Below are 26,338 nucleotides of genomic sequence, written 5' to 3'. Positions count from 1 at the left end.
TATCTGTCTAATAAATTGACTTGTAATAAACAACATGCTGAACTAAAGTTAAATAATATTGTTATGGAATAATATATTGGCCCATGTGTTCTTGTAAGTATGTAAATCCAATTTTAAAAGGAAAGCAGTCATCAGTTGTGATGTACATTAACAATGTACACAGTCCAGTCAAATTAATGTGACTGCAATTTATGTTTGATGACAATGTGCAGTAACAACCCACAGACAGAAGGTCTAGCAGTGAAGGGTATATGAAAGGTGTTGGGGGGACACAGAAAAAAGGGCAGTCATATAATGCAGAAACAGAGATATGTATCTAATGTTCAAAAGGTGGTGGTCATTGGCTTTTGGACCAACTGTGAAAGCATTAATGAAATGGCTAAGTTTGTGAACTGATTGCATGCTGCTGTGACTGAAGTATACCAAGCATGGCAAAATGGTGCTATCCAAAACCAGAGACAACTGTTGCACCACAGACCATAGATGACAGGGATGGACAATGGCTGCAGAGATGTGTATGGGCAGAACATGCAACTGTTGAGCAACTGACCACCCAGATGTACAAGGGGCTACCAACAGTGATTCCTCAACAACCGTTCAGTGAATGTTACAGTATATGGGCCTCTGCAACAGGCACCTGGTTCATACACCCTTGCTGGCTGCTGTTCATCGATGATAGAGAGGAAGGCTGGAATTTGCATGCCAATACTGCAAGTGTATGTCCATGGACTGGCAACAGATGGTCTTTTTAGATGAATCACAGTTTGTGCGTCAGACAGATGGCTGTGTATGGTCCTGCTAAAATTGTTGGAATGGCCCAGACTAGAGGAGAGACCACATGGTCTGGGGAATGTTTTTTGGCATTCCCTGGGCAATCTATTCATTCTGGAAGGTACAGATGGTCAACACAAGTATGCATCTTTCCTTGGGGACAAAATATGTTTTATCGTTGGCACAATGACATCTACCAGCAGAACAGTGCAAAATGTCACACAACTACAAGTTGCAGTGTACATAAATGGTTTGAAGAGTGCCAGGATAAATTTACAATACTCCCCAGGCCACCAGACTCTCCAGTTTCAAACCCAATTTGTGGAACCATCACGATCGGTCTGTTCGTGCCATGAATTCTCAGCTGAGGAACCTAGCACAACTGGCCCTGGCACTAGAGTCGACATGGCTTCACACCCCTGTCAGTACCCTGCAGAACCTCACTGATACTCTTTTTACATGTTGGCAGCACAGTAGTTAGTTATTCAGTATTTAGAGAGGTGGTCACATTAATGTTACTAGATCATATAGTATTTTATGAGACTTGCATGTGATGCCATAGTAGCAAATGTCGGGAGGTGCTGTAGAACATATCAAATATTTTGGTATAGAGAAAAAGACTCTCAGTGTACAGATAGAATACTGAGAGGTAACCAAAATAAAAAAAATATCTTACATATCTTATTCCTACAGATTATCTGATGATCTATATTCAATGAGTGGAATTGGCTGTTAGCAACATTTCAAATAAAATTGTTCATTTTAAGCAGTGCTCTGTTCTTAATGTATGCAAATTGGTATTCTCTTATAAATATTTACCAAGCAGTGGTAAGTAGTAGCTACTTAGCATGGCTAGAAAGTGTGCAACCTTGATGGAAATATATTGGATCTAATGGCACAAACCCACAAACCAATAGACCTGACCTCTTTGAGGATGTCCACATCAAAATTGGTATCAGTGACCATGACACAGTTGTGGCAACAATGATTGCCAAAGTACAAAGGACAACTGAAACAAGCAGAAAGATATATACAGGGTGTTACAAAAAGGTACGGCCAAACTTTCAGGAAACATTCCTCACACACAAAGAAAGATAATATGTTATGTGGACATGTGTCTGGAAACACTTACTTTCCATGTTAGAGCTCATTTGATTACTTCTCTTCAAATCACATTAATCACGGAATGGAAATGCACAGCAACAGAATGTACCAGTGTGACTTCAAACACTTTGTTACAGGAAATGTTCAAAATGTCCTCCATTAGCGAGGATACATGCATCCACCCTTCGTCGCATGGAATCCCTGATGCGCTGATGCAGCCCTGGAGAATGGCGTATTGTATCACAGCCGTCCACAATATGAGCACGAAGAGTCTCTACTATAGGTACCGGGGTTGCCTAGACAATAGCTTTCAAATGCCCCCATAAATGAAAGTGAAGAGGGTTGAGGTCAGGAGAGCATGGAGGCCACGGAATTGGTCCGCCTCTACCAATCCATCAGTCACCGAATCTGTTGTTGAGAAGCGTACGAACACTTCGACTGAAATGTGCAGGAGCTCCATCGTGCATGAATCACATGTTGTGCTGTACTTGTAAAGGCACATGTTCTAGCAGCACAGGTAGAGTATCCCGTATGAAATCATGATAATGTGCTCCATTGAGCATAGGTGGAAGAACATGGGGCCCAATCAAGACATCACCAACAATGCCTGCCCAAATGTTCGCAGAAAATCTGTGTTGACGACGTGATTGCACAATTGCGTGCGGATTCTCGTCAGCCCACACATGTTGATTGTGAAAATTTACAATTTGATCACGTTGGAATGAAGCCTCATCCATAAAGAGAACATTTGCACTGAAATGAGGATTGACACATTGTTGGATGAACCATTCGCAGAAGTGTACCTGTGGAGGCCAATCAGCTGCTGATAGTGCCTGCACATGCTGTACATGGTACGGAAACAACTGGTTCTCCCGTAGCACTCTCTATACAGTGACGTGGTCAACATTACCTAGTACAGCAGCAACTTCTCTTACGCTGACATTAGGGTTATCGTCAACTGCACGAAGAATTGCCGCGTCCATTGCAGGTGTCCTCGTTGTTCTAGGTCTTCCCCAGTTGCGAGTTATAGGCTGGAATGTTGCGTGCTCCCTAAGACGCCGATCAATTGCTTCGAACGTCTTCCTGTCGGGACACCTTCATTCCGTAAATCTGTCTCGATACAATCGTACCGCGCTATGGCTATTGCCCCGTACTAATCCATACATCAAATGGGCATCTGCCAACTGTGCATTTGTAAACATTGCACTGACTGCAAAACCATGCATGTGGTGAACACTAACCTATTGATGCTACGTACTGATGTGCTTGATGCTAGTACTGTAGCAGCTCGGAGCTCGCGTGGAGGGGGAAAGCGAACTCACTGCTCCCTGGCCGCATGCAGCCGCAACTGCCGCAATAATCCGTGTTCAATGACAGCTATGACTAGCCGTGGAATCCCTGTACCTCTATTGGAGGATACCTTTCTATTAATTGAGAAGGGTGGTCATCCACAGTATCTTGTATGTCATAAAGTATTTAAATCTGCGAAGAGGTACAATATACAACGACATTATACACGTCTTCATGCAGTGCAGTACGATCAGGTAGAAGGCGTTGCACGCAGAGAACTGGTAGCCAGGCTTAAGAACGACATACCAGGAGACCTAAGTTTAAAAACGGGTTTGTAATACAGAGGGTATCAAAATATGCAACATAGTTCGTGTTCTGTAATGCATTTATAATTTTCAGGTGAATGAGAGTGGAGAAACCACTACTGAATCTGTAATTCGAGCAAGCTACAGGGTCGCTCACATCACTGCGACGAGTGACAAGCCGTTTTCGGTGGGACCACTCGTAAAATCGTGCATGGTAGCAGTTGCAGAATGTTTGTTTACAAGGGACCGGACTGTGCTGAGCTTGCAGTCTTTGTGCGTGGTGTCTACATGGAGCTGCAAGTAACTGAAGAATTCTTGGATGTGGTACCACCCGATTACACCGCAACAGGACGTGACATTTTTGAAGCTGTTTGTGAATCAGTGGACAATATGAATTTGCCATGGGATAAGCTCCATTCTGTAGCGACAGACGGTGCACCACAAATGGTCGGGCGTCACCAAGGTTTTGCTTCTCGTTTGAAAAATAAACTCAGGGACAAATTCGGGAAAGACATTTTGACTCTTCATTGTTTTATTTACCAAGAGGCACTGTGTGCTGAAACAGTAGAGCTAGGTGGCGTAATGAAAGATGTCGTGAAGTGTGTGAATTTTGTGCAGCGTCACGGTATAAATCGCCGCTAATTCAAAGAATTCCTGAAAGGTATGGAAACGGAGTATGGGGATATATCTTACAAAAGTACAGTTCGTTGGCTGAGTCGGGGAAAATTTCTTGATCTTTTCTGTGCCATTCGTGAGGAAATATCTCTTTTTCTCGAAATGAAAGGGGCAGAAATGCGTTGTCTGAAAGATATAAAATGAATATCAGACCTAGCATTCCTAGCTGACATAACTATGCTTCTGAATAATTTAAATCTGTCATTGCAGGGCAAAGGGTGGCTAATCATTGACATGCACTACCAGATCAAAGCATTCATGGAAAAGTTACGTTTATTTGAGGAGCAGATGAGTAATGGACATTTAACGTTGTTCAACTGTCTTGCTTCTTTAAAAGTACCTGAAGGTAATACTTTTGGCAATTACCACGCAGAGTTAAAGCAACTCATCATGTCGTTTGAAACACGATTCCGAGACCTCACTAGTTTGGAAGTGGAACTTAAGGTGTTCAGAACTCATTTTTCAGTTTCCCCCGATGACGTGTCATCGTCACTTCAATTGGAGATTATTGATTTGCAAAATTAAACTTTTTTTGAAAGAGAGATAATACAACACGTTGGATTTTTCACGATGGTATCGTTCATTACAGCAAAAAACATTTCCCAAGCTTCACAACAATGCCGCTCAGATCATGTGCATATTTGGATCTGTATATTGTTATGAGCAGCTTTCCTCAGCAACGAAAAGAGTAAAAAGTAAGGAACAATTGTTTCTTTAGGATGCAACAATGAAGGCCATCCTCCGCATTAACTCTGTGAACACTTTGATGCCCGATACTTCCGATCTTGTAATGCATTTCCTGGTGTAGCATGTCACCACGTCTTAGCAGCTAAGAGTATGAGGTTGTCGATCTTGTAAGACGCAGCTGGCACATCTAAACGCTTGCCTTGCTGCCTGCCTCAGCCAGTCATCCCATGTGCCGGTGTGCCGGCCCACTCGATTGGTCACAGCGAGCGACACGGCTCCCTGGAGCAGGGAGCGCTCTGCGACTCACAACTGAGCTGACAAGCTGGAACAGCCTGCTGTAGAGCAATGTGTCGCATGTCAACACGAGCGCCGAAGTCAACATTACCTTCCTTCGATTGGGCCAACTGGCGGTGAATCGAGGAAGTACAGTACATACTGACGAAACTAGATAAAATATTTGTAATGTCATATCTGAATGACACCGTATGACAGCTTTTTGACAGAAGGGCTATTCTGAAAAGCAAATTCATTGCACAGTCCAACAAAAATGAGTCCATCCAAGGGAACAAAATGAAAAAAACAGAAGCACTCCATATCTAGCCATACTTTGGCCGTATTCCCTTAAGTACCTATAGAGTCCACTACAGGCACAATGTTGTGTGTGTCTTTCACCCTCCAGCTAAACTGAAAAATTGTTGGGGCCTGACAAAGGTTATCTCAGTCTCAGGAAACAGATGTATATAAGGTTATAGAAAATGTGTGCTGATGTATATTGGCCAGGCATTGTAAAGTGCAAGACCGACATGTTGAATACCATTGTCATACATGTCTGAGCCAACAGGATGAATCTGCAATAGCAGAGCACTGCTTCAGTACAGGGAACCACGCGTTGTACAAGAATACAAAGATTATATTTTAAATTGTGTCTTTCTGGACTGTGATAAAGACAGCAATGCATACTGAAATAGTTGTAACCTAATAAATAGGATCTTAGTTTTCCAAATAAGTACAGCCTGGAACCACACTTGTGAGAGAAGAACAAGATTTTTTGACAATGGTTCCACTGTGACATAGTGGAGGCGTGACCTAGCTACCAATTTTGGTTGCCTCGTGGACACTTGGCAAGAACACAGGTGATCTGGCGTAAGCAGGAAAGCCGCAGCTTTGCCCCAGTAGTGGGCTCTTAACATGCCACTGGAAGCATCGTGGTCATGTATACGTAACTTTCAGATGAGACCTCCACAAGCAGACTATTGCAATGTGGACATGGTCAGTTGCTACTCGTCAGAAGTAACCAAAAGCTCTGATGATGCTGAGCCTTTAAGAAATATTCTGGGATGTACTAAATGTGGTATGGTAGCAGGTCTGAGAGAAATATACTGAACAGATGTATTGGAAAAGCCTGAAGGGTCACATATACAGGGACACAATACACACCAGTCCTTCATTTTGGGATTACTGCATGATGTGTAAATTGTTCAATGAATAAAAGAATTCTCCATCCCTAACAATTGTAAATCTTTATTTTAGTCTTTGGGCCATGCTATAGAATGACAGCAATGCAATTCACACTTTCTGTAAATAGTGCTTTAGTGGTTTTCTTCAAAATACAATGAATAATAACACATGCACCAAAGAGTCTATTGATGACTCATCTCAGTCTGCTATATTCATATAGATTATCTTCACAAGGCGCAATACAAAAGTTGCTTAAAAGCTTTGTCCAGGAATCAGTTCAGCATGGACCACTTTCTCTCAAGAAATAAAAAGAATCAGCATCCTGTTAATTAGGTAAATATGAATTTTGTGTTTCAGTTTGTCTGCTGAGTAAGATTGTTTAATAGTATTGTGTGTAAACACCAAAAGTAAACATAGCTTCAGCATAAACAAAGTGTATGAACTGTATCAATGAAGCCAACTGCCTGAAATATTTAATAATGTCCCATCAGGAACTGATCATATCGCATCATCATCCAAGAATGTAGAACAGACTTTTATTATTAACTGCAAAAACAATTAAGGAGTAAATTTAATGGAAATATTATTGTAATGTCCTTGAAAACATCTCCGTAAGACGTGCAATCATCTCCTTTATACTAAGATTACAGTTCACTTATGTGGGATAAATACTTTATGTACTTACTTTCTATTACCCCAGATGATAATTCTGTGTGAATAGGCAAAATAAGCTGACATTACATCCTTTGAGCAGAATTGGAGCTAATTCTAAGTGCTAAAGTTGCCAAACTGAGCTGCTTTGTTAATATATATGTGGATTCTAACTTTTTATCCTGCTAGAAATCTAGAAATTTTGCATGTAATGTATCATTTACTACAAAATTATTAGCATCTGTTGTTGCAGTACCTGCCAAAAAAATTATGCACCCCAGAAGCAGAGGGGGAAAAGAATTAAACTTCACGTGTTGAGAGAGTATGTGATGTTATTTCACTGATTACAAAATGGTATCAAATTTTCAAAGAACGTAGCAGTGTGAAGCCACTTATAAATGTGACATTGCGCCAATTGTGGCCTGGATGAATGCGTTGATTTGTTTGGGAAGGGAGTCATAAAGCCATTGCATCCTGAGGTAAACTGGCCCACAACTGTTGAAACTTGTCCTTGACATACTGGTAGTGTGATAGAGTTGATGTCCAAACCGCTCCTACACATGTTGCATCAGGGACAAATTGGGGGATCTGACTGGCAATGGGCATTCCTCAAAACCACACAGACAGTATAGAGATACATGCTGTATGGATGAGCATGGTCTGGTTGAAAAATGGCACCACAATACTGTTGTATGAGGGATGACTGAGAGGATGCCGGCATCCACAGTGTACTGTCATGCCATCAGAGTTCCCTCAATGACTACCAGCCATGACCCAGGTCACTTACTCACTGATGACAATCACCTGTGGCAGTATAGAACTGTGATTTATTCCTGAACACAATGCGATGCAGCTCATCAGGAGTCCATGCTTATCTGTCATTGCTCCACTCTAAATGCAGCCTTTTGTGTTGTGGTATTAATGGCAGCCTGTGTGTGGCACAGTAATTCCCCAGTCTGGTGGCTGCTAGTCTCCACTCAGTGGTGCAGGTTGGCATAAAATTCTGCAGGGATTCCATTACTTGTTCTCAGATGGCAGGTTCAGAAGTGAAGAGGTTACAGTATGATTGGTGCACAATATGGGAGTCCTTCCTTGTGATGGTCAGTTGTGATCATCTGTAACCTTGACGATGAATGTGCCTACCTTCACATTCCAGTGTACCCTATCACATCTGAATGCCCCAGCAATTGGGATATTGCACAATTCAACCCGATAACCAAATGGAGACTCACAGTAAGGCTCTTAACAAACTACGTCAGGTGCTGATAAGGCTGTTACCCACACATATGAGGTATCTACATGTCCATCAGAATGATAACTCAATATTTGACACTCTTCAGACCCCTTCAGTACGCTATCAGTCCTGGTAACAACAGTCAATATGAAAAAAAAAAAAAAAACAATGGACTCTGGTGGCCATTGTACCTGTCAAAGAGAACTGCAACTGTAATCATTTGCAGATCTGTCAATAGTGTATGTCTGCAAAGAGGCATTGACATCCGACCATGTCTTCTGGCTGCTAAACTTCCTTTTCTGTCAAGCAGTGTATTTTCAGTAAGACACAATTTCTTATTTGAAATTATGCTCCAGAGATGTGTAACAATATGGCGAAGATGCTGAGTCGCGATTGTTACATTCCATCCTGGATTTTCCATTGATCTCCAGAGATTTGAGATGATAAATTGCAGGCCTGTTCAATTATCAACTGAATTGTGTCTCATGGTTGCGTTTTAGCCTTTATCAAACTGCAGTGAACATCCTCATTTATAAATGATGATTTGAAGTATATTGCAAGTTACTCACGCAATTGAAGAACAGGAATCGATCCAATACTGAGCCTTGTGGTAGTCCACATTTCACATTCCCCCAATTTTGATTTTAATAATACTCCTGTGATGCAGTTCGTTGTAAAAAATAACACTAGAATAATATGCTTTGTTTGTTCTTCCAGGATTTAATTTCTGAGGTCATATAATGCTTTTGCTGCACAAAATGCTTTACAAAAGCAAACTAATAGACATTAGCAAGATTTTCTCAGTAAAGTGGGGCAGTACTTCATTGTAGGCCACATTCTCAATAATAGGAAAAGTTAGGACTGTGAAAGATATAATTAGAGGTCATATGCTTATCAAAATTTTTGTCAATGGCTGCTGCTTCAACATGTTTACCTTTCTTCAGGATACAGAATTAGTGACTGAAGTTAATAGATCAGCATAACCAAAAAAACTACCTCTTCCAGCAGCTAATGGTTTTGTAACCTTGTGATTGCATTTCTGAAACTAATATTTGTCTGTGACATATTTGCTGTTGCTGCAACTTAATTGGTGAAATGGAAAAAGGATCATGTCCCAGAAGGTAAATTTTCCAGGAGACACAAAAAATTGTTTTACTACACAGTGGGTTTAAGCATGATGTCATGGAGTTGCTATGTAGCAATTGGCTCCAGAGTGAAGCAAAATATATCATTACAACATACTTAAGCCAACAAGTGTGGTCAATGATCCAGTATGAATGTACTGGAGGTGAGCTTTTTCTAAACTTGATGATGTTGATGAGGCAACCAGCATTCTGCTTACAGTGGAAGGATTGCATTATGAAAGCTTATATTATTCATATTCATTGTAGCAATAAAAGAGAGTATTATGAGCATTATTCATAATGTACCCAAAATACAGCCACAATCAAACCACAGCAAAGCAAACAATGGTGGGTATGCTTCATCTTTAGCTTGTCCATCCTTCACTGGTTGCTAGCAGGTACACTATTTGAACAGGTCACCATACAGTTGTTTAAGTGGACATGGCCCCTTCTCTAACTCAGTACCCATCTAACTAGCACTTCTGTTGCTGGGATATAACCCCTTGTTCTCCCAAAGAATCTATACCGATATAAAGATCAGTTACTGCTGGCAAATGTAATTAGAAAAAAGTGGAGTTGACCCCTTTTCCAACTCACCGACTCAGTTGTAACTCATCAGTATGTGCTCGTTTATTGATAGGTCTGTTTTTTTACCACTGTTGGAAAATTAATTTGGTGACCAACAGTTTTGATATTTGCATCTTAAATTGTTTAATATGACACAAGATTACTTTTGGTTCATTCTGTGTGGATTTTTTCACCAAAATGTGTCTGCTCTACCATTAGTGAGTTTCAGAACTTTGCAATATTTTTGTCAATGCAATTTATACTCTTGTTTCCAATCTGTCTTCTGTCAATTTTTCCTAGCACAAGATAGTTTAATCCCAGTGACAGAACACCTCGTTAGGAGGGCGGGAAGGATCTTGGATAGGATGTCCCTCATTTCAGGGCATGATAATAGGTAATTGAAGATCTGAGAAGAATGTAGTTCAATTGTTCCAGTCCGTGGTGGTATTAGGTAATGAAGTGGGTACTCTTTTGTAGCTGCTTCTTGGGGGTGTTAGGAGGAATTTTTTTTTTTTGGGGGGGGGGGGGGGGGCACAGAAAATCTTTTTGTGGCCTACATCTGGGGTATAATGTCTGTCTGTCAAGGCCTTTGTGAGACCTTCAGCATACTGTACAAGGAAGTTCTTGTCATTGGAGATACACCATTCCCAGGTGGCCAGGCTGTATGGGAGGTATTTTTTGGTGTGGAAGGGATGGCAGCTATTGATATGCAGGTACTGTTGGCAGTCATGGATTTGATGTGGACAGAGGTGTAAATTGAGCCATCAGAGAGGAGGAGGTCAACACCCAGGATGCCCAACCAACCTCCACAACACCCTAGTCCATCACTGCGCCACTCCTAAACTCAGCCCCTGATCGTAAGAATCATGTCCCTGTGGACCTACCCAAACCATCCACCCAGCGTGTCCTGTTCCAGTCCTGTTACAGGTGTGTCCTACCCCATCAGAAGCAACTATGTTATATATCAGCTCCACTGCAATCATAGCTTCTTATATTGGTATGTTACCAACTAGCTGACTACCAGGAATAATGGCCACTGCCAAACTGTGGTCAAGAACAAAATGCGCCACCCTGTGGCACATGCAGTTGAACATAACATTCATGATTTCAATGGCTGCTTCACAACCTGGAGCATCTGAATCTCCAGCCCCTCCCCTTTCCCTCTCTCTCCCTCACTATCAGCTTCTCTGAACTTCTCAGATGGGGTTATCCATGCAAGACATTCCCTGCTCCTGAAATAATCGCAGCCTCAGCATTGGCAACCTACTGCCCTCCCACATTCCTTCCAACAGTTTCCACCCTCTCTGTCCTATCACCTCCCAATTCACATCTCCCATTCTCACTGTGCTCCACTGTATGTCATTGCCACCAGACTTTTCCCTCTCTGCTGATCTCCTGTTCCTCTTCCCATCCTCCCCTGCCCTCCCCCACAATCTCCCGATACCATACCGGGCAACCTTGCCTGGCCACCATCTAGCCCTTTCATGCTCCGTCAGGTAGCACTCACTGGTTGCTCACCGCTTCCCTGCCACATTCCGTATTGCTTATTCTGTCTGACATTACACCTTTGCATTTCAGCTGCAGCATCCAGAGAGAGTGGTCATGTATGTATGAGGTATGCTTACTTGTGTGAATGTGTGTGTGTTTTAGGTTCCTTTCTGAAGAAGGCTTTGGCTGAAAGCTAAGTGTCTAACAATCTTTTTGCTGCATCTGTCTGCATCTCAACATGTAATCTTTATGATGATTAGCAATCTTTTCATAATAATGATGATATTCTAACTAAGACTTTCCATTGTTTGGTATTAGAAGTTTGTTACTTTTCTTTATAGGGTGTTTTATAATTTGATAGAATGTATTAACTGAAAGCATTTTCATAACATGCCCAAAGCAAGATAAGGTACAAGAATTGGTGCCTTTGAAGCCCTTGACATTTGTGTCTGAACTGCTATCAAAAAATGCTTCTGCTTCTTGGCTGGTACCTTGTCGGCTACTGTGATATCCCTACAACACATGGGGTGCGGGATTGGGGGTTGGCCTTGATATTCCATTGGGCTGCTGGCTGGGCACCACCCTCCAGTTGGAAAAATTCCTGGCATTCCAGAAGCTTTGCGCAGCCATGAACATCAATGGGCTGGGGGAGATACAGCAGAAAGTGATGTTTTGGATAGTCATCCCATATGAGAATGCCACCCCCTCAAGAGACAAACTACATATTTATTATGTAAATTGATTTTGTAACTACTTTTTCTATTTACATGTTTTTGTGTGTATTATTATACTGAAAAATAAAATGGTTTAACAGCATTAAGGGGTTTAACAGCATTAAGGCATGTCACAAAAATTAGCTCCATAGCCAGAAAAGTGATACCATCATTTTAACAATTTGGATGATGGTGAAAACAATGATAGGGTTGTGTGTGGTGGCATGTCACACACTGTATGCAATTGTCATTAATGTTACAAGTAGGAACTGCTAATGTCAGTTGACTTTTATGTAGTTATACAGTAACCTCTTGTCATTGTGACTTCACCGTATTGTGATGCTTAACTGCTGACATTAATAAGAAGTGATATTGATAAGAAGGTGCTACTACATTCATTATGAAAATTCAGATAGAGATCAGTAACAATGATGAGACGTGCTTGAGAAGATTGTGGGAAAAATTCTTCACCTGTGATATTGATTTTTATCATGAATCAGCAGTAGTTCTTCCAAAAAATGTAGCTGGTTTTGAGAATAATGATAGCATGCATAATAAAACAAAATTTATTGCCTTGTTAACATTAGTATACAAGATACTAAAGGTGTCAAACTGGCAGTTTCATGTTTTCAGTTCAGTGGTGATTATTTAGTACATAAAGATGTGTTAATCTTATTTACAAATATTTACACATACAAAATATTACTCACAGTCTATCTTGATTAAAACTAAAAGGCATGACTGTAATATAGAATATGTAAGTTTTCACATGGAGCACTTTATTTTACAATTATTTTTTAATTTTACAGTTTTTTCAATTTTTGTGAGTCCATATAGTTCAGTGACATCATTAGTACGTCAATAGTAAAACTGCCAAATATTAAGATTCCATATTAACAACCATTCAGAGTCTGCACTAGGCTACATTATTCCAGCACGTGAAAGTTCACATCGATATTACTTTATTGTTTATTTATCTTTTATGTACAACACACCATTGAGCTGATGCACATTTCTTGATTTTCCTCACATTATACACACAATGAACACGTCGAGTTAACTCTCTCGAATTTGGTTAGGAACATCATACAAATAGTATTAACCAGCCAATGTCCCCTGGCCATAATGGATGAACAGAGGTTGAATATACATTTTTGTTGTTCATTTATCACATCAAATAACTGCTAGAAAACAATAAAATAATTGTATATTTAAGTCTAGAATGAGAGAGTTTGCAGAGTGGTACAGTAGTGAACATTTATCAATTTTGAAGTCTCTTCTTTTTATTTATATTCCTAACTATTATTACACTCCTTCATATCCTTTGGAATAATATATTACCAAATGGATCAATGCTGAACAATAACATCCCAATGAACAGAGTATTAGTAGTGCACTTTGAAAATAAGTTGTAGTCAGTCATTCAATAACTGAATAAACTACAAAAAAATCTGGAATTAATGTGGCCATTGTTTAGTAAAATGACTTTTTACAAAAGAACATTTTGAAAATTGAGATAAAAGAATTATAATGTGCAGAGAAATGGAGTGGTACTTATGAGCTACTGAAAGAGAGATATTACAACACAATGATTCACAGTTGATAAGATGAAAGGAAGAAGGTGTTCTATTTACATTACAAATTGAAAGGAATTCTTTTCACTTTTCTTTGCTGCAAAATGAGTTCTTTTCCCTCCATATCCAAGTGACAGTCAAGAGCCTTGGAGTAAATCCATGATCACTCTTCAAGCATCTTTAGAGAATTCAGTTCTGTCTCTGATTAATCATGATAAATTGCAACATGTCGTAAATGAAACACTTTTATGAAATCTTAAATACACCATTTACCTTGTTTCTGAACATTTTCTAGGTTAACTGCAGTTTGAGTGTGACACTGCTTCAAACCTTAACTTATTTATTTTTCTGTCACAAATTGCTGGCTTTCAAAATATACTGCATATGAAGGTAAGTTTCAAACAGTTATGGTACACATATTTATAATTTCAATGTTTTGTGAATTCAAATCATAAAATTCTGAACCTACCATTGAACAATTGGCACTATTGATATGTTTACTGTAATTGTTGCAACAGGACTCGAACATGAAGTTGATTAATCAGGACTATGGTTTATTTGTGTCACACCCTCTCTATTTTCAAACCATTTACACTTCTGGAAACTACAATTAATACGATTCTACATTTGTATAATTTCTCTCCAAAATATATAATCATAAGGCAACAAACTGAGCCCTGCTTAGTGCAAGTTTTCTGAAGAGACTGTGGAGTCATCGGGAAGTGGAAGATGCTGAGTTAGGATGTATGGGATGACACAATGATCTCTGAGAGGGTACAGCCTACAGATTGCAAAATAAGATCTGTTTGGGACTACTGCACTAAGCAGCTTTGTGTGGGCATTAATAGATTACTAAATATGCCAGTGAAGGCAAACACACCATCATGTAACTACATTCTCAGTCAAGCTATTTGCTACTTTATGTGTGTCACTTAATGCTACTGCATTAACATATTGACAGTCCCGCTATGCCTGAACTAAAGCTCTGACAACAGGAAATAGATTGCCATCATTAGCAGAATGCATGCTTACCCTCTGCAAAAACAGTTAAATGAGGGGTCAGCAGTGCCCAATGACAGATTTTGTGACAGTTCCAAGGCTTGACATGTCAACTAACAAGTAATTTTAATCATACTGTAGCAGTTATTGTTTCTATGTACAGGCAGCATAGAAAATACTGATGACTATGCACGTCAGTTAAACATTTGAATCAATGATTGCAGAAATCACTTAAGTCTGGAATTATTCTTAACTTATTTTATGGCAGTAACTGACTTGTTCAGGGTCAGCATACAATGAGTGTAGATCATACACTAGTCTGGTGTTTTATATAGAAGATGTAGGCCTGTAGGAATCTGGGATGACTGTAGAAACATGTCAGCATCTCATGTGGTTTCTGCTCCAGTTGGTAGACAGAATCAGAAAATCTGGGATTTTTTGCATCACTCATGAAGGAGAGACCAAAAAAGGATCCAATGAAGTTTGCAGCTTGTTGTTCTAATATATAAATGAGAATGTACATTCTGCAGTAACAAATCGTACCTTTCTTGCAATGATTGTCCTGACAAAACCATAACTACGCAATTATTCAGTCCCATTTTTATATATCTGTGGGTATTCAACAAGATAATCCAATAGTTTGTCACTGAAGGCCATTTATCTATTACTGAGATTCTGGAACAAAAAGGAAAGAAAACTAAGGAAGTATGTCTGTGATTATGATCTAGAAGAGAAACCATAATGAATCAACAATTCAATGGGTTTAAAAAAATGTAATGTGAATCCCCAGTCCTAGTTATCTGCATTACCCTTGTCAGTCTGCGCAAGTGGATAACAAACACTGACGGGTTTGAACAAAGTGGTTGAATATATGCCACAAAACTTCTGTTGATTTTATGAATATATAAAAATCTGTTCCACTGGCCCAGCACCGAGAAAGACAATGATACAGCAGATGATATTCTTTGATTTATCACTCTCAATTAATACTGGTAGTTCTGTATCAAACAACAACCACCACAAAACATCAGGCTTCCTAACCATCTTTGGTGCCCTTCTGGAGCCAAGGATGCTGTATCTGATATTGCCGAACCTTTAATTGCTGTCATTAACCAATGCCTTCAGGTTGGTACTATTACAGACTAATTAAAATTGACAAAGCCAGTGTCAACGTATAAAAAGATGATGCTAACAGTTCATCCAGCTATAGACCAATTTCTGTAATATTTATACTAGCAAATGTGATTGGAACTATAATGACGAACCAACTACTCCATTATTTTGAAGGCAACAACTTCTTCCTGGATAACCAAGATGGATTTAGAAGTGGGAAATCTACATTTATTGCAATGCTTGACATAACAACCAAAGTAATGGAAGCATCTGAAGACAGAACTGCGTGGCTTTAATTCTTTGTGATCTAAGTGTAATATAATGTGGGAAAAATTAAAACCGCATGTTATAAAGAGCCGTCATTTTTGAGAACCTGTCATCTTACCTAAGAGACAGGTGGCAGAATGTATCCAGGGAGTGACATCTTATGAAATGCCATCTGAACATGATGTAACCCAGGACTCTGTATTTCGCCTTCTGCTCTTTTAATGTTTGTCAATGAGTTAAGTTGTGATGGTCGTAGACTGTTCCTTGTAGGTGATACATTAATGACTAAGGGTAGAAACTGCACTGAGTCTCAAAGGTTACTGAAACTTTATTTTAAGTACATAAAAAGTGGTTCAAAGCAAACAAAATTAAAAATTAAATGAAGATAAAACCCAGAAAATATTATGCAGCCTTGGTGACACTGGACCCACAGCAAATGTCAATAGTGTCAAACCTACAGGAATCACAACTGGCCATAAGCTGATGTGGACGAACACAGGAAGCTCAAAAGTGTGACAACAGACCAGTACTTAATTATAATGCATTATGCACTGCTTCATATGGATGGCTCCTGGAGGGGACACTACTGGAAATAAAAACATGTTGCTCCAACAAAAGAAGGCTTTAAGAAAACATCTTCCAGCAAAAAATTTGTCCAATCCGTTTTCAAGCAGTTGGGAATAATGACCATATTTAGCCAGTATGTTTTTCAACTCTCTCGTCTACATAAAAGAAAATCGATGATTCTTCTCCAAGCAACAAAAGATTCATATTCCAAGCTGTCACCTAAGTAAGACACAGGACAGTTTTCTCACGGCAGCCCTGAAGATATTCAACCACCTACCACCAGATGTTTAAATATTGCCACTGAGTCGTATGCTCAAGCAACAGCCACTACACTCTGTAAATGAATTTTTCTCTTCAAGTGGAACTGTAGATGGGTCAACCTGATACCATCACATGTGAAGCTACAAACTGGAAACATTTAATAGCTGTAAAGTGGTTTTTGTGACTCCAGTTTACAACATCAGTATGTATTACTTCTTGTCTGTTCTCTTAGTTTTAGTAGTTGTTTTGATATATAAGATGTGACATAATCTGTCCATTCGTGGGCAGTGAAAGATGTGTACTTATTAAGAGTAATGAGTAAAAAACATTGAGCGATTCGAAGAGAATTGTTGAAGATATTGTACAGAATTTCCTCTGATAATACAAATATCTCTGCCAGTGGCTCAGTACTGAGATGCTTTGTATGAAGTGTTATTTTTGTCAAGTGTTTTCATAGAAGTATTGAAAATGTACCATATTTTGTTATGTTTCCGTGTTTACTTTTCATCCACAAAATACAGACTGGCTGATGTTTTGATCCATCTAATTTCTGCAAACATAATGTTTTTTTCTTTTTCTTCCCCATCCTACTGTTATACATTTAGTGCAGAATCAACACAAGTTTTTCCAGATTTTTAATTTTAAAAACTGCAATTAAAAGGTATACCGGGAACAGCACACTTTTCTATCATCCTACAAAATTAAAAAAAAAAAAAAACGAATCTACGGTACATTCAACAATCCTCATTTCAATGTTGTCAGCTTGTTCAGAGGTGTGCTCTGCTAAAAAGAATGATCTTCACAAGTCAAAGTCGAATCCTGTTCCGAAACTCAGATATTTCAATTTTCATTCTGAAGAAAGTCGGAACATATAACGGATACAGTGACTAGCAGCGCATCATTCTGAACGCAAAATTTTTACATATAGCACAACCAGTCCTCCCAGCTCAGATCCTGGACAGGCTTTAGAGTGTAGACATTGTTACTAAGAGCTCAGTTTCTTTGTCGTCTGCGACCTGTGGAGAAGGTTTTCCGCGTCCTGCGCGTTAGTTCGCGGGGAGGCCGGCGGACGCGCGGCGGCGCCACGTGTCTGCCAGGTGCCGCGCTGGCGGAACATGTAGACGGAGTTGGCCAGCGAGCGCACGACGCGCGCCGCCGCCGCTAGAGACTCTTGGCGTGCCGGTGCCGGCCGTCCTCCCGGTCCGGCGCCGCCGCCGCCCCCGGGGCGCCGCCCCCGCCTCCCTTGATGGTGAAGGACACGTAGTAGCGCTTGTCTCGGCCGCGCTCCGCCGGCAGCGCGATCACGTGCCGCCCGCCCGAGCCCAGCTCCAGCGTCACCGCGCGCCCCGCCGCCCCCGCCGCTGCCCCTTTGGCCACCCCCGCTGGCCTGCCGCCGCCCCCGGGCGCCGCCCCCGTGTGGATGCGCGGCAGGAAGGGCGTCGCTGCCGTCTTGGGCAGCTGGTGGTGGTTGAGGCGCGGCGCGACTGCAACACGCGGCTACACGCGTCACTCCAGTGCAGTACTCACCTCCAGCTCGCATCAGCGCTACAGTACAGTATCCGGCCAAACAAGCGTGGCTCGTGACTGCGGATCGTAAATGTGGTGCCAGGGCTCTATAAAACGTGTGCAAACAGTATCCCCTTTGCTTTTCATAATCATCTACTAAATACGAAGTGCATTCAAGTTCTAAGGCCTCCGATTTTTTTCTAATTAACTACTCACCCGAAATCGATGAAACTGGCGTTACTTCTCGACGTAATCGCCCTGCAGACGTACACATTTTTCACAACGCTGACGCCACGATTCCATGGCAGCGGCGAAGGCTTCTTTAGGAGTCTGTTTTGACCACTGAAGAATCGCTGAGGCAATAGCAGCACGGCTGGTGAATGTGCGGCCACGGGGAGTGTCTTTCATTGTTGGAAAAAGCCAAAAGTCACTAGGAGCCAGGTCAGGTGAGTAGGGAGCATGAGGAATCACATCAAAGTTGTTATCAAGAAGAAACTGTTGCTTAACGTTAGCTCGATGTGTGGGTGCGTTGTCTTGGTGAAACAGCACACGTGCAGCCCTTCCCGGACGTTTTCGTTGCAGTGCAGGAAGGAATTTGTTCTTCAAAACATTTTCGTAGGATGCACCTGTTACCGTAGTACCCTTTGGAACACAATGGGTTTGGATTACGCGCTCGCTGTCCCAAAACATGGACACCATCATTTGTTCAGCACTCGCGGTTACACGAAATATTTTTGGTGGCGGTGAATCTGTGTGCTTCCATTGAGCTGACTGGCGCTTTGTTTCTGGATTGAAAAATGGCATCCACATCTCACCCTTTCTCACAACCGACGAAAAGAAAGTCCCATTCATGCTGTCATTGCGCGTCAACATTGCTTGGCAACATGCCACAGGTGCAGCCATGTGGTCGTCCGTCAACATTCGTGGCACCCACCTGGATGACACTTTTCGCATTTTCAGGTCGTCTTGCAGGATTGTGTGCACAGAACCCACAGAAATGCCTACTCTGGAGGCGATCTGTTCAACAGTCATCCAGCGATCCCCCAAAACAATTCTCACCACTTTCTCGATCAGGTCGTCGGACCGGCTTGTGCGAGCCTGAGGTTGTTTCAGTTTGTTGTCACACGATGTTCTGCCTACATTAAACTGTCGCAGCCACGAACGCACTTTCGACACATCTATAACTCCATCAACACATGTCTCCTTCAACTGTTGATGACTTTCAATTAGTTTCACACCACGCAAATTCAGAAAACGAATGGCTGCACGCTGTTCAAGTAAGGAAAACGTCGCCATTTTAAGTATTTAAAACAGTTCTCATTCTCACCGCTGGCGGTAAAATTCCATCTGCCGTACGGTGCTGCCATCTCTGGGACATATTGACAATGAACGCTGCCTCGTTTTAAAACAATGCCCATGTTTCTCTCTCTTTAGGCACCGACGTCATCTTTCTTTGACACAACCACAACAAACTTTACTAGAAACGACGCGTTTTGGAGAGAATTTTAATGCGGTGTGTGTTGGCTTCATGTTTACGTCTAAACGCGACGAAACACGCTAGGCACCATGCCGTGACGTCACGGCCCAGTGATCGGCTGGAGGAAGCAAAGAGACTGCCCGTACGCTGGTTTAAGTACTTGTGATGCTGTATTTGTTGGTATTCATATTTACACTTGCATATTACGAAAGTATCCAATTTAAGTGATTTACCAAATTAAAGAACTTTCCAAAACCCATAATTTTCAGAACATTTCGTTGTGCTAAAGTGTCAGGAAAGTAGACGGCGGTGGTTAAACATATTAATGTTCCTTCCTCTGTTGAAATTACCTATATATCTATGCCTGTATTTGCACTGTTTTTATTTTTGATTCAGAGGTGACCAATTATCAGGTGCTAATGTGCTACAGAACAATTTAGATGTTGCACTAAAATTACGAAATTATGCCATTTCTCTTCGAGCCTGAAACTGGACTAAAATTACGCTATTTCTCTTCGAATGCATGCTGATATTTATTATTATAATTCATTAATTTGTTGCCAAATTAAAGACCTGTTACCTGATGTTTTAAAACAGCTCATACATCTTACAGTTTTTGGTTTTCATCTTTTTTGCAGTTTTCTCTTGTTTTTATCTACAACATTTTACAAAGAATAATACTTTTTAAAGAAACAGTAATTTAAGGTTGAAATATAAATAAAACGTTGTTGTTTTTGAAGAAGAATATAGAAACATGATAGGATAGTGGAGAGATTTGTTAGCGCCATCTCCAACTGTTAGTGACAGTGAATACCTCGCAATGGTTTCGTCGAGCTGTTGACCACCAGTCGTAAAAAAAAAAGCTTGATTAGTAGTATAGAAACGTATTGCTAATCCTATCTATTCCTAATCCTGTATATTGCTAACACTATGTATTAACTTTAGGTGCTGATACGTGTACAGAATTTGGTGATGTCTTTGCTAGATCGCAAAGATGAGGCAAAGATCTGAAATCTCGAACAAATGTACCGAATCAAGAAACTGGAAGTCAGAAGAACAGTCGCAAAAGAAAAGACCAAGGCTTGGAAGATATTCACACAGAAATTGGAGGAGGACAGAAGAGGAAATATGAAACTGTTTTAGAAGGTTATCAGAGGTAAAAGAAAACCAGTGAATACCATAAAAGCACTTGAAGATTAAAATGGAAATCTGGTTAGGACAGAAAGTGACATGAGAGAAGTCCTGAAAAACCGTTTTGACCACCTATTTAATAGATCAGTTCAAGAACCAGATACAGAACTCGAAATACACACTTAGAATGAGGAACCTCACATCACTTGGACAGAAACAGAGGCAGCCTTAAAATCTATGCCTAAAGGAAAATCTTCAGGTGCAGATGAAAAGAACGCAGACATGATGAAGGCAGCAGGTATCCAAGGCATACAATTGCTGCACCGAGTACTCAGTGCCATATGGGCCAGATAACATAATACGTGCGGAATGGAGAAAGGGTGTAATAATTCCCCTGTTTAAGAAAAGCAGCAGGTGGAAACCCACCAACTACAGAGGAATAACCCTATTATCTCATGGGCTGAAAATACTTGAGAAGATTATAGAAAAAAGACTGAGAATTATCATAGAACCACAGCTGGAGGAGGAAAAATATGGCTTCAGAAGTAATAGATCAACAATAGATCTAATTTTTAGCACCCACATGTTGATAGAAAAGTACTGGAGAAAGGAAAGAACCTGGTCATTGTATTTCTGGATTTAGAAAAAGCCTATGAGAATGTTATAAGAGATAAGATCTGGGAATGTTTGATGAAAAATAATGTCCCTGAAGGACTAACAAAAAACGTTCAGATGATGTACAAAGACTGTACTAGCTGTGTACAAATTGGGGAAGGACAATCGTCATGGTTTGAAACCAAGACTGGAGTTCAGCAAGGAAGAGCATTGTCCCCTCTACTGTTCATCACTATTATAGGTACTATAATGAAGAACTTCAAGGAGAATTCAGGTGAACTGAATGCATTTGCCTTTGCTGATGACATCATGATTAGGCGTGAAACTGAAGAGGAAGTACAGATCAGACTCGATGAATGGAAATCTCAGTTCCAGAAATATAACCTCAACATCAGTAAGACCAAGGCCATGGTGATGGCAGTCAACAGCGATGGACAACCAGCAAGTGTAAAAGTAGAAGACCACCATCTAGAGTGTGTGGACAGTTTTCCTTACCTTGTAAGTGTAATTTCCGGTGATAACTTGGTCAGAAATTCAATCTCCAACAGAGTGAAAAAAGGATCTGTATTCTACCAACAAGTAAAATGACTTTTATGGGATGACTTGACCCCAAAACCGGCCAAACTGACGATTTTTAATAGCTGTTTCATACCAACATTGACCTGTGGTATTGAAACATGTACCCTCACAAAAAGTGAATCATCAAGGCCGCAAGCAGCAGAGTTCTTCTTAGAGCCACCAACCAGAAGACCAGGATGGACAAGTTACGAATGAGGAGGCGAGGAGAGAAGCCGGAATGAAGACATCCCTATTAGATCGAATTGATGAGAATGGCGTCAACCAGAACAGCCAAAATAAATTTGGAAAGGTAGGTGGATGGGAGAAGACCTCACGTAGGACCTCAAACTTGATGGATAGACTTGATCAAGGCTGATCTACTGACCAGAGGATGGACAGTGGATGATGTTCCCCGTGAACAGGCGTATCTGGACAGGACGAAGTGGAAGAGGCTTATTACCAATACCTGTGAAACTGGAGCTGTTGAATGATGAAGACTGGCTGGATCACCAGCACCTTATGCTTATTTACCACTGAGGGTATCGCCGTCCATCCTCTGGAGATTGTTGTTACGTTGCGTATAGGCATGTCTGTTATGCAGTGTTCGCAGGTACCTGCACATGAAACGTCCAAAAACATATTTTGTAGAACTCTGTCCGCACTAACTAGAAACCAGTGTCGAGTGCTGAAATGATGCGCAGTCACGGTACGATAACCCAAATAATGAGCGCAGTTGTTTTTGACTGAGCATGCACTCGAGGCGTACGAGAAAGACAGACAGCGGCGCGTACGTCACGAAGGTAGGCCACGCTTGCTCACCTCAGCAGACAAACTGCGTTTCTGCACCTGTTAACTCGTAACTAGGCGTGTACATACAAACGAGAATTGCATCTTCTACTGGTTGGTATCCACTGTTATGGAATCTTACTGTTATTAGTCCTGCTATGGTAGGAAGCCCATAGGCCTACTAGTAATTTGTTACGGCTGTACTGGAGTACAACACAATTAAATTCATGCCAAAATGATTATCAGTTGCATAAGGCACCACATCTTCTATGAAATCAGGTCTGTTACGCAGAAAGACACTAAATGTTATAAACAAATCGTTATACTATTTATGTCGAGCATTGATTTTAAATTTTGTTGTGTGACTAGTAATCAGTAAGATTTCATGATAGCAGATTCCATCAGAAGACGCAATTCTCGTTAGTACGAACCTACCGAGTTGCGAGTTAACAGGTCTAGAAACGCATTTTTCCCGCTCGAGTTAAGTGAGCCGCGGTCTGGCTTTCTCGTGGACCTGGGCATGCTCTGAAGTGACGTCATCCCTTCCGCCACAACGAGTACTACGTTGCTCACAGTACCAGGTCAGTAAAAAAATGCATATAGCATATTGTGTAAGCGTAGAGTACGATGTATTTATTAGGAGCCGTTTTGTAATGGCGTTTCGCCTGAGTGGTCTAGTGCTCTGACTGCCATTTAGCTAACTCGGGTTCGGTCCCTGCTGTTACCAATATTTCCTTTTTATTTTATTCTCCACGAAGTAAAACTATTAATTATAAGCTCTAAATATATTCAAACAATTCAATTTATATACAGAAAATTAATATACTGAGTTAAGTTATGTTTACTACCATTGTAAGTCAAAAGTTACATTGTAGCACACTGACAAAATTTTGCACCAGCCGCCACTGTCTTGGTTTGTGTTTTGATCAGGCTTAAGCGCAACAAGTTCCTCCTCTTTCATCCTAAGCTCATGTGTCAAATTTTGTACTAATAAAGTACACAATGAACTACAAGTGTACTGTTTTCAGACTCATGATATACAGTAGTTATTTGCAAGAAAATAAAACTCACGATAACCCAGGCACAACACACTTACAAAAAGAAATTTCATCTCGTCAGCAGGCAAGGAAATTCTTAGTAATGACAAATGCTTTGCATGCTTTTTTCCTCTACACATTCGTGAAACTCTCGCTTACTTACCATGTCCTACTGGACTCTGGTGGGACATTTACAAACTTAACACAGCTGCAATCAGCGCTGACTTCGGTCGCGTAGCTTGAGGCTGTTGCCAATGGGCACCACTGTGGGGAGCCGGACTTGGGTATCACGGGGATGTCAACCTCGTCCCGCCTGTCCCCAGATCGGTCTGCCGCTGTGGTTGCCCCGGTTGCTGCCCGCAGTGGGGCTGAGCCCTCGCCTGTGGTTGATTGGGAGGTCGTTCCAAGGCGTGGCAGGCAGCGAAAGGCGTCCCCGGAGGCTGATCAGAAAGCCTCCCCGGTGCGTCTGACAAACCGGTTTCAGGCACTGTCTCTGGCTGAGCCAGATGCAGCTGCCTGCCCTGTTTCAGAGGATCATTCTCAGCCTTCAAGGTCCGGGCAATCGCAGAGGGTGGGCTTACTGGTAGTTGGGAGCTCCAATGTTAGGCGCGTAATGGGGCCCCTTAGGGATACGGCGGCTAAGGAGGGGAAGAAATCCAGTGTGCACTCCGTGTGCATTCCGGGAGGAGTCATTCCTGATGTGGAAAGGGTCCTTCCGGAGGCCATGAAGAGCACAGGGTGCAGCCAGCTGCAGGTGGTGGCACATGTCGGCACTAATGACGTGTGTCGCTTTGGATCTGAGGAAATTCTCTCTGGATTCCAGCGGCTATCTGATTTGGTGAAGGCTGCCGGTCTTGCTTACGAGATGAAGGCAGAGCTCACCATCTGCAGCATCGTTGACAGAACCTTTGGTGCAGAGCCGGGTGGAGGGTCTGAATCAGAGGCTCAGACGGTTTTGCGACCGTATTGGCTGCAGATTCCTTGACTTGCGCCATAGGGTGGTGGGGTTTCGGGTTCCGCTGAATAGGTCAGGAGTTCACTACACACAGCTGGCGGCTACACGGGTAGCGGAGGCTGTGTGGCGTGGACTGGGCGGTTTTTTAGGTTAGAAGGCCTCGGGAAAGTGCGGGATGGGCTGCAATGTCAAAGGGTGCTTGGCAATTACAGGACGTGCTTGGAGCAAGGAACAGTCGGAATTATAGTTGTAAATTGTTGTAGTTGCGCTGTAAAAGTCCCTGAGCTTCAAGCGCTAATAGAAAGCACAGAAGCTGATATCGTTATAGGTACAGAAAGCTGGCTAAAGCCTGAAATAAGTTCTGCAGAAATTTTTACGAAGTCTCAGACGGTGTTCAGGAAAGATAGATTAGGCAGAATTGGTGGTGGAGTGTTTGTGTCTGTCAGTAGTGGTTTATCTTGTAGTGAAGTCGAAGTAGATACTCCGTGCGAATTGGTGTGGGTGGAGGTTATACTTAACAGCCGAATTAAGTTAATAATTGGCTCCTTCTACCGACCCCCAGACTCCGTGGATACAGTTGCGGAACAGTTCAGAGAAAGTTTGAGTCTCGTAACAAATAAATACCCCACTCATACGGTTATAGTTGGTGGGGACTTCAACCTACCCTCGGTATGTTGGCAAAAATACTTGTTCAAAACCGGTGGTAGGCAGAAAACGTTTTCCGAGATTGTCCTAAATGCTTTCTCCGAAAATTATTTCGAGCAGTTAGTCCACGAACCCACGCGAATTGTAAATGGTTGCGAAAACACACTTGACCTCTTAGCCACAAACAATCCAGAGCTGATAGAGAGCATCATGACTGATACAGGGATTAGTGATCACAAGGTCATTGTAGCTAGGCTCAATACAATTTCTTCCAAATCCATCAGAAACAAACGCAAAATAATTTTATTTAAAAAAGCGGATAAAGTGCCACTAGAAGCCTTCCTAAAAGACAATTTCCATTCCTTCCGAACTGACTATGCGAATGTAGACGAGATGTGGCTCAAATTCAAAGATATAGTAGCAACAGCAATTGAGATATTCATACCTCATAAATTGGTAAGAGATGGAACGGATCCCCCGTGGTACACAAAAAAGGTCCGAACGCTGTTGCAGAGGCAACGGAAAAAGCATGCAAAGTTCAGAAGAACGAGAAATCCCGAAGATGGGCTAAAATTTACAGACGCGCGAAATTTGGCACGTACTTCGATGCGAGATGCCTTTAATAGGTTCCACAACGAAACAATGTCTCGAAATTTGGTAGAAAATCCGAAGAAATTCTGGTCGTATGTAAAGTACACAAGCGGCAAGACGCAGTCAATACCTTCGCTGCGCAGTGCCGATGGTACTGTTATCGACGACTGTGCCGCTAAAGCGGAGTTA

The 26,338-nt window shown here is 41.5% G+C and overlaps 1 protein-coding gene across 1 annotated transcript in view; it reads right to left on the bottom strand.

Moving 5' to 3' along the window:
* Positions 1-18,009: 18,009 nt before the first annotated feature.
* The window catches only part of LOC126270168 (uncharacterized), a 342,447-nt gene continuing 334,118 nt past the window's right edge, over positions 18,010-26,338 (bottom strand). The window contains exon 15 of the mRNA XM_049974090.1: positions 18,010-18,332. Within this exon, the coding sequence (XP_049830047.1) occupies positions 18,010-18,332 (323 nt within the window). The remainder of the gene's footprint in view (positions 18,333-26,338) is intronic.

This window comes from Schistocerca gregaria, chromosome 1 (assembly GCF_023897955.1).
Source record: "Schistocerca gregaria isolate iqSchGreg1 chromosome 1, iqSchGreg1.2, whole genome shotgun sequence".
Taxonomy (NCBI): domain Eukaryota; kingdom Metazoa; phylum Arthropoda; class Insecta; order Orthoptera; family Acrididae; genus Schistocerca; species Schistocerca gregaria.
The sequence above is the reverse complement of the archived record's forward strand: the minus strand, read 5'-3'. Positions and strand labels throughout refer to the sequence as shown.